The 9937-nt window shown below is 33.4% G+C and overlaps 1 protein-coding gene across 2 annotated transcripts; it reads left to right on the forward strand.

The window, feature by feature from the left end:
• Positions 1–4050: 4050 nt before the first annotated feature.
• LOC114186745 (Haloacid dehalogenase-like hydrolase (HAD) superfamily protein) lies at positions 4051–9767 on the forward strand. 2 transcript variants are annotated; one of them, XM_028074741.2, is made up of 13 exons: positions 4051–4320; positions 4424–4473; positions 4555–4618; positions 4857–4905; positions 5030–5098; positions 6256–6317; positions 7058–7138; positions 7397–7551; positions 7655–7739; positions 8756–8929; positions 9038–9157; positions 9263–9363; positions 9483–9767. In XM_028074741.2, the coding sequence occupies exons 1-10, from the start codon at positions 4082–4084 to the stop codon at positions 8901–8903; spliced, it is 1002 nt and encodes a 333-aa protein (XP_027930542.1). In that variant the 5' UTR covers positions 4051–4081; the 3' UTR covers positions 8904–8929; positions 9038–9157; positions 9263–9363; positions 9483–9767. The 2 variants fall into 2 exon arrangements, with proteins under 2 accessions (XP_027930542.1, XP_027930541.1); XM_028074740.2 differs by having other exon boundaries at positions 8756–8899.
• Positions 9768–9937: the final 170 nt, after the last annotated feature.

Below are 9937 nucleotides of genomic sequence, written 5' to 3' on the forward strand. Positions count from 1 at the left end.
ACAGAAACACATGATAATGAAACTGAGAAACTTTCTCATAATGAGATGCTCATTGTCAAGATCTTAGAGTTTATGAACTCCAATAATTATTTTTAGTCAACTCTGGGGTCTACTAGTAATTAGTCAATGACTATGCTTCAGGGACACTGACCTAGGCTATTCCACTGTTTTAGAGGGACATAAACCCTAAAAGGAGACAACAATATCTAATAGAATACAACAACCCAAAATGACATATATGATATATAGTTTTGACTGACAGAAGATCAATGTAATATAAAATGGTCTCTGGAGAGATTAACAAATGATAAATCATATACTAACATCTTCTTAATATCATTTTTTCCCAAAAGTTATCTCTAGTTGGATTGAACTTTTTAATATTTAGAAAGTTGAAATTAGTGAAATTTAATTTGTCTCAATTAATTTAAATGGGGAGAGATATAAGATATGATACCACTTGTTAGGTTTACAAGTGGAGTTACTAATGAGACTTGAGTCCAACCATATAAGACATTGTCATCGCTCTCAACCCAAAATTTTAAGGTAATGAGTTTATGAGTCTTTATTTTTATATAGTATTATACTTTTTCATTTTTATAATGTGGAACTTAGATTCACACATGAATTCTTAACAATTTACACTTAGATTACCAACTATTTAGACCCTGAACATCTAACATCAAATCTTAACACAATAAACCTATAAGTCTTTTCTTATTGAGTGTTGCTTTTTCATAAATTTTGTCTGATGTTGAACTTTTACCTTACAGTTCAACTTCTAACAAGGAAAATGTTTTTGTTGACTAGTTGTATGAGAAGGTAGCACGTTATATAAGAAGGTAGTAACGTTAGTTCTGAACATAGACGTGAAGGTTGAAATGTGTGCTATGGAATGATGAAAGGAGAAAAAAATGAGAGGAAGAAGAACACGAAGGAAAAAATAAAGAATTAATTTCTCCATCAGTGAAATGAATAAGAATTAAAGAGCAATATATTTTATAGAAAAATAACAAGAGAATAATGCAATCAATGGTTTTAATGAAAGGAGGAGGTTGGGCTACTTTTTGAAGCAACCTACCATAAATTTTTGAAGAATGGAATGATTGCAGGACTTTGAGCTTTAGAGGGAGAAAAAGAAATTCATAGGCAGGTGAGTTAGGTGAAGCAATGATTTCCCATTTTCCTTTCTCAAGGATTAAACTATGGCCAAAAAAAGCCATTGTGTTTAGGACAATGGGAACAATATCAAATGCATCATGCAGCAACCCTTTGATGATCCTCTATGCGTAGAAACTAGAAAGTGTGTGTCCTATTTAATGGTCAAAATGAAGAGGACAGTGCTTCGACCGTTGGAGAAAAAACAGCTTTCTCTTTCGGTTATTTTGACTTGAGACTTCAAAAAAGTGAAAGTTGGAAACCAAAGAAGCCATCAACATATAAAATTCAAAGTGAGGGGGCCCCATTTTGGACGATTTGTGAACCTTTTGTCCCCAACACATACCTTCATTACCTTCCACTATACCAAATGCTTCATTTGGTTTCTCCCACTTTAGTTCCATATTTGTGAAAATGAGATGCATTCATTTTGTTAGCATTTAAGTAAGAGACCAATTGCATAAATGTCATGTCTTGTTCCTTTTCACCATCAATGATTTTTTCTTTCAAGTGTTGTCACATATGTTCCTTTTATATTCATAACCAAATGAATCGTAATGGCGCCAAACCATTTTCTTTTTCTCTTTTTTTTCCCTCTTTTCTAGTCATTGTTACTGCTTTTTTGAAAGCCATCAAACCTTTATTTTAAACTAAGGGTCTAAATCTTTGGGTGGAGATAATGGGAAAGCTCTAGCACTCTGAGTCAGTGGTGGAGACCAATTATTTTCAACTAATCAGTTATTTTTCATTCGACGTCAAATTTTTACTCTTGATTTTAGAAACCAAATACATACGTTTAAAAAAATCATTTTTCACCAATTCAAAATGATAGAAAAACATGCACTTAATCTATTTTAATATTATATTAACCCATAGATGATAGTGATTCAATCACAAATTTGTATTATAAATAAATATTTGTCAGGATATATTAGTTTGTTGACTTTCAACCGACACATATTTCAATTGAATCCAAAAAAAGCTGTTTTAACAATAGTGAAAACAATAATAACTACGCACAATGTATCTCATTATTATAGTGCATCTTAAATTGAATTTTTATGGAATGCGTTGTGTCTGTCTTTCCACTTGCATCTCATTTTTCAGTGAACTAATCAGGTGCAAATGGGCATAATGAAAATGTTAACAACAATTAACGTGAGTATCTTGATGTTTAAGGAAATCTTTATATGGGTCCAGATTCCATTATTCTCTAAGTAAAAGCCATTAAGGAGTTTTTTAATAATCTACTTTAACCATAATCTTTAGCATTTTAATATAGTATCTAAAAATTTCTAGATATGGAGTATTTTAGGCCATCCTAATCATAATTTTTTAAGCACACTTCACTATTATATTTCCTTGCAGATAGATATGTTGATAATGGGAACATGAATTTGACTTTAGGAAATCACTACGACTTAGTGGTCCCTTTAAAAAGCATAAAATCTAGCTACAAATACAATAAGAGATGCCCCTCTTACTTTGTTCTGGCATCTTTTTGAAGCTAAGTGCATTAGATAGTTTTGGCAATATTCGCCATTGCAGAATAAATTGGAATTCTGAAGTGCTAGAGTCTCTAGCACATAAAAGGGAAAATTTGTGGCTGTTCACGAAAATATACAAAGTCATATTTTCACTGTCTATTTATTGTAATACATAAGGGTTCCCATCATTTCCCTTTTTCCATGCCCTTGACAGAGCAAACAAAGCATGTAACAAGGAAATCATGTTTTTTTGTCACAGGGAAGAAAAGTTGCAGATATGATTAAACATATCTTCCAACAAAGACAGACCATGCAATCGGTTTTATCCACCTTGTCCCCAAGGATCCCATAAGATCAAAAGGGTCAAAATGGATAATGCAGGACAATATCATGGGAGCACGTTTTGATTACATTACATTCATAACTGCTTCTTTCTCTACCAAATGTTCCCTTTCTCTCTCATTCAAGCTTTTATCCATGAGTGCCCAACTACTTTTATTGTATGTACGGCAACTAAATACCTCACGAGAGCGTGTGCAGACGGGTGAGTAAAATATGAAGTAACAAATGTTGATTTTTTCGAGCGAAAATTATTCTTACAACATCAAACATCAATAAGACATGAGTTAAACTCATAATAAAGAATTAACATTGCTTTTAACAAAAAAAACTTAAAATAATGAATATATAAATCTTCGTACTTATATGAATCAAACTTACGTAAAAGATTAATATCACTTTTAACTCAAAATTTTAAAATAATAAATTTATAGTTCTTTATATCTTTATACAAAGTTCATCTTTTTTATTTTTATTTTATGTAGAACTTTGATTCAAACTTTAAGTTACCGAGGACAAAAACCATATAAATGACCTATTTGTTTAAAATTGTTGTGATTAGCACATGCCATGATTAAAATGAATAGGTAGTCCATTTAATTATGAAAATTATGAAATGTAGCAAGATAATTTTGCAACATGTCAATACAAAGTAAGAACACCAGAGACACATATTCGAAGATCTAGTTGCTCAAAACTACCTCAGTCACAATTTTGTTTACTAATCAAGAAATAACCTTCCCAATAGATTCTCCATAAATTTATGACTGCTAGAAATAACCCTAATCAAATCACTATTATAAACGTATAATTCAAAGCACTAATATCAAAAGTTTTATTCCTATATGCTCATTAGTGTATCAAATCTTTCAACGTATCACCTCATCAATATTAAAATTAAAAAAATTTATAAAGACTAAAGCAAAAGAAATAGTTTATCAAAAGTAAAATAATGACATATATTATAAGACAAGAAAAACTTAGACTAAATAATAATAATAATAATAATAATAATAATATAAACTAAATATATGTCTTGAAAATATCATACTTACCTTAGCTGGGATTAGAAACCAGTCCACTGCAGTGTGACCAGTATGGCCATGGCAACACCACGAACACTCGCATCTTCCATTCTCCATTCCCACACACTCCCACGCGCGCCATGCCGCTTCCGTTTTCACTTTCGTTTTCCTTCAACTTTCTGCACTCTTACATTTTCCCCTTCCAAATTTCCCGCTAAATCTTCTTCGCGCCTCACCGTCTTCTCCGCTTCATCCACCGACCACCACCACAGCACACCTCAAGACCTCGCCGTTCTTCTCGAAGTCGACGGGTGATTCGATTCCTCATTCCATCAACCTTCTCTCTCTACGCTCCACGATTCCGTCTTTGTGTTCTGCTTCTCACACTCTTAAACTACTGTTCTGTTGTTTTAGGGTTCTTATGGACGCGCACCGCGTAGGAAATCGTATTGCCTTTAACAAAGGTTCGACCGATTTATGCATCCGCCGTTTACGTTGCTGTGATTCTGTGTAATGCGGTGTAATTTTTCTTCCTGTTCCCGCAGCGTTCGAGAGGCTGGGGCTCGATTGCGCCAACTGGACTGAACCTGTCTATTCGGATCTTTCGAAGTGTGTTTGTTTCTGGTTATTTGTTAGATTAGAATGTTCTGTTGCTTATGCGTGCGTGTGTCAATTAACTTTGCCATTGCCACACCTTACTTTGGCGTCGAGTAAATTGATGCTTTGAATTTCTTTTTTGAAGACTATTTTGATCGGTAAATATTGGAGAGTTTTCACAACTGAGTGCTGCAAGTTATGCAAGTGAGTTTCTCCATTGCTTATAGACCATTTTCTAATGACTTTCCAGGAGAGCTGCTGGAGATGAAGAAAAAATGGTGTTTCTGTATTTTAATCGCGTAAGTTGTTCGTCTTTTGTCTGTTTTTGCGAATGAAAAAAGAGGCATGTTTACTGATAATATCTGTAGTTTTCTTAGTTGCCGACATTAGTTAGCCATATTCTGTTGTTGTATCTATAAGCAGATTGGATGGCCTGCTTCCTTACCCACAAATGAGCAGGGACTATTTGCTAAAAGAGTTTTGCAGCAAAAGGTTTTGTCCTTACACTTGATCTTCTTGATGAATGGTATTAATTAGTGTGCTTTTCACTTTGGTGATTGGGGGGACTGAGGCATATTAAATGGGGTTAGTTAACTAGGAATGCGTTATCGATAAAAACAAAATGGAAAAAGTTATTTTGACATCACCATTCCCAAATAACTACCCTTTGACACCAACTTTTCCTAATAAAATATTATTATTTAAATAAAATATTAATCTATATGAGTGTCAAATGGGAGTATCGGTGTCTCAAACTACCACTGGCATGCTAAAACTTTTCTAATTTCCGTGAACTTTGCTTTATAAGGAGGAAATATCTGTTATGCCTCTCTAGTTTAATACTAAACTTTATTAGGACCACATCATATGTCCTAGCAGAGATGCCTTTTCGTCTTCCCATTTCAATCATTTATTATTGGACTAGTCAGTTAACTGTCGTGGTTCTAAGGAAAATTTAACCACAACTAATTTGATAATTAAGATACGGTATTATTAATTCTCGAACAATTGAGACCAATTCTTCGCTGAGTGATTAGAAAATATCAGTATGTGGATCTGCTTCACAAATGTATAAGCCTCTTAATCCCTTCAAGAACTTGTAAATTTTCCTTTTGGCTCCTTATTCAATCTCGTTATCTAAGAAATGTTTGATTCGGGCATTCAGAAAGGTGAAGCTCCTGTCTACTAGCCAATTTGGATAGCTTATTTTGGGACAAAAAAAGCTTCAATCAAAAGATTAATGAGATTTTGACAACAATTTATTCCTAAACATTATATTGTTCTCTGAATAAGATTGCTTCATCTAGTGAATGTTGTTTTAAGTTCATGGATGCTTTAAATGACAATTATCGGATCCAGAGGATCATATGCTTTTACGTTGTTTCTTAGAATTATTAGAATAACTTGTCCTCAGCCCTTCTTCACCAAATACAAAAGTAAGAGGAAGTATAGATGGGAAAAAAATTTCAACTGGATGGGGTGTGTCTAAGGTTTGCAAAACATGCGACTTTGATATTTAAGACCTAAGGAACTCAATTACCCTAGTAAGCTAAAAATCCTTCCCCAGATGATTTTTCTTTTTACTCATATTTAGAAGTTTATGAAACTTGGTAGAGAATCCTATTCAACTCTTGATCATATATTGGCAGGAAAAGGCGTTAGAAGAGTTTGTGATGTCAAAAAATCTACCTTTACGACCTGGTCTTGAACAGTGAGTTATCTCGTATTCTGTGAATATGATTGTATGTCTCATTATGTATTTCATATATGGGGAGCTACCTTTAAAAGAGATCTATATTTATGGTAATTAGAGAACAAGATGTACATTAGCTAAGGATAGCAGACTCTTTAAAATGTTTCTATTAAGTTATCATACCTAGTCATACTTTCATTTTGTTGGTCTGAGCTAGTTGGTCATTCAGGTGGATTTTAACCACACTCGTAATTTTGACACTACTGATTTTTCACTGTTCTATCTTCGTGGATGGCATTTTTTTCTTCATGAATTAAACATTAACAGGGATATATTATTTCATCGAAATATTTGTTCAAGGCCCATGAATAAATAAGGATAATTTTGGTCTAGGTGTTTTTCCCTAGAACTTATTTTGGTTTCCAATAAAATTGATATACTGCCATAGTGACTTAAAGCTATTTGTAGAAGTCACGTGCATATTTCGTGTTTACATTCCTCTTTTTCTTGATAGTAGTTGATCTTCTATTCATTTCTGGAAGGATTTCAATTTACAAAAGACAAATGTCCCATTTTAAAATGTTTTGTATTGTTTTCATTGCCTCTTAATATTGATCTGTACTTCGATTGCTTATATTAATTCTCTTGAAGGTTCAAATGTTACCAGGATATTTCATAAATTTAGGAACTATGATGATTATGGATCTTTAATCTGCTTATTTATATTCCTTAACACATAGTAATGTCTCCATTGACAGATTTATTGATGATGCATATAATGAAGGAATTCCAGTGGTAATACTAACGGCATACAGTAAAAGTGGTGACAGTATTGCTGGGTAATTTTATTTAGCTCCAAAATCTTTCATGGCACTACGATACTAAGCAGGATAATAATTAAGTTTACTGATTTACTTACAAAGAAGTTTCTTTAGGTGTTGTAAGGGGGTGGGGAGGGGTGAGGTGTGTGTGTTTTTTTTTTTAATTTTTATTTGGGACTAATTTACATTTCAGGTCTTTATTTAAGCTTTAACTTTGAGAGCACTATTATGTTGCTAATATTCCCCCCCTCTTCCTTGTGCTTATTGAACTTTTAGGTCCATAATGGAAAAGCTTGGCAAAGATCGAAGCATAAAGGTCATTATTGTAGGGAATAAGGAGGTTGATCAAAGTTTATATGGACAACTAGTCTCGGGAAAGGTTATTGCTTCTGATTTGGATGAAGAGCTTGCCAAGGAAGCCAATAGAGCTGGTATATACTTCAGTCATTGATTATGTATGTGCCCCCCTGCAAGCATTTTTAGCACACAATGTTCTTTGCTAAGGGACCTTCCACTTCTGCCATTTTTTGTTAGTTTCTGCTGAAAAACAAAGACTAGCGAAGGAGGTAGCATCCATGCTAAAATTGAGTGTTGAGATTGATACCAACTCGTCTGAAAGGTTAGTTCATTCATCTCTAGTAATTTTCACAAAAAATAAACACAATATCTTGGTCCTTATGTTTCACTTACCGTAGGGATCTATACTCATAGAATAAAGAAACTTGAAAATGTGTATGACTCAGCTTTGTAGTTTTCAAGGAAACAATGGTTGACGTATGTTTAGAGAGGGCAAGGAGAGCAAGCAAAGAAAGGAAAGAGTGTGAGAAGGGATGGGAAGCGAACTGGGTGTTAAAGTAGTGTTTTTTGTTTGTCAGCGTTCAAAATTGGGGGAACTTCTTAACAGGAGGGAGGTTTGCTCCAAAGCTGCCCATCCCCTGCTTTATATTCCATCTAATTAGTTCCTTCCTTAGGTGCCTTGTAGAGAAAAGAAAAGTGCATGGTTATGTTTTGAAAATTGGAGTCAAAATAAAGTTTTATATCTAAATTGTAGGCATTTAGTATAATTATTTTACAAAAGTTGGATAGAATTAGAATATGATCATAAGCCTTATACTATCCCATTTTTTTGGTGTACTAATGCTATATACGTTTTTTCTTATTTGATATTTAAGATAAATTAGATAGTATTAGGATATGTGTGTATATATGTATATAAATAACAATATTACTATTTTATTAAATTACATAATTTTTTTTATATATTTCTAAAAATATTATACATTAGTCCCTTTTCAACTTCTACACATTATTTAATTTTTAAAATTGTAAAGTTATATAAAATTAGCTAACGGATCAATTGCACTAATTGCATTTTATTATTTATCTATATTAGAATTGTTCTTCCTTAAACTACAATAGATTCGTGTGTATGTTGAGTTATATCTTTCTGTTAATTCAATGCGATCTGAAACAGTATATTTTTAGAAGTGCTGAAACTGTGGCACGTGTTGATGAACCCAAATGATCATTTCACACCTTAATCTACCAATTGTTCAATTAATGACTGATTTGGATTTTAGTTGTGTAGTTAAAAATTATGTCAATTTTCATTAATTTGTTGATTGCTCTGTCCAGTCTAGCTAAGATTGTTACTGCACTACGAGCGGGAGCAGAATATGCAGGGTTACCCGTCTGCAATTGTGTCCTTGTTGCTGGAAGCCAATCTGGTGTATCTGGAGCTACACAGGTGGGAATGCCATGCGTTGTTTTACGAAGCAGGTGATTTGCTCTTGGAAGTTCAACAAACATGTAATGCAGAGTTTACACAATTGCATGCTTTCGTCGGAAGTTCTGTAGAATTGTAATTGTTTTTATGTTGGTGTATTCAAGAACTGATTATATTTTATTTTCCTGTAGTTTGACATCTAGAGCCGAGTTTCCTTTAGCAAACGCTACAGTGGATGGATTTGGAGGTGCAGATCTAACAATTCCAAAATTACGTAATATACGCCCGAAGAACGAGCAAAGGACTGAATGGTAATTTTCTCAACTTCACATACGTACTTTTAAAGAGAAAATATTCTATTACATGAATAAGAGTTGTGACTACTAGAAAGTATTCCATCATTTGTTCCTGTGCAGAGCTCTATACTTCCCAAAATATTAGCAATAAACACAACATAATCACACTTGCCCCGGAGTTGAAGCATTTTTTTGCGGGCAAGCAACGGAGTTTAAGATAGGTAACTCTGTTAGTATGATAATTTCATATTACAATTCTGCAAATGTAGGAACAGAACAAATAAGCTGAAATGTGAGTTTTTTTCTTTGCTACTTGCATGATCTGTCATTTCTCTTCCAGCAACCTGAGGAAAGACTAATCTCTTCCCGTTAGGGATTTGGCTGTGGAGAAGCTCCTACTGCAGTTGGTGGGTAAATATAATTGTGATTTTTATTGATAACTTCCGTGATGGAATGAGAGTGCCTTAGTAGTCGGGTGGTTTTTTGTAATTGACATTGTGACATACATTATCTTACACTTACATCTCAAAGGACTGAATCTACGTCAAGTTCAAAAGTACTCTGTATTTCTATCCTCTTATTTGGACGTGAAAATCTTATTCAAGGTTAAGGATGCTTTTTCTTAGTCTGTCTTGTTAATAAAAAGAAAATAACATGTGAGTTAAAAGATAATTTTGTTTCTTCCTATTCTATTGCAGTTATGTTTATGAAGTTACTTTTTTAATGTCAACTTTTAATCAGTGAGACATGTGATTTGAATCCTAACTTAGGTGCCTTAAAAACGTAAAGTGATTG

Source organism: Vigna unguiculata, chromosome 6, assembly GCF_037176805.1.
Source record: "Vigna unguiculata cultivar grain cowpea cultivar isolate G323 ecotype 2 chromosome 6, ASM3717680v1, whole genome shotgun sequence".
In the NCBI taxonomy this organism is placed as follows: Eukaryota; Viridiplantae; Streptophyta; class Magnoliopsida; order Fabales; family Fabaceae; genus Vigna; species Vigna unguiculata.

Coding starts and splice junctions, on each gene's coding strand:
- LOC114186745 (XM_028074740.2), top strand. CDS start 4,082: ATGGCCATGGCAACACCACGAACACTCGCATCTTCCATTCTCCATTCC. Junction 4,619..4,856: donor GTCTATTCGGATCTTTCGAA/GTGTGTTTGTTT, acceptor ATGACTTTCCAG/GAGAGCTGCTGGAGATGAAG. Junction 8,900..9,037: donor TGCGTTGTTTTACGAAGCAG/GTGATTTGCTCT, acceptor ATTTTCCTGTAG/TTTGACATCTAGAGCCGAGT.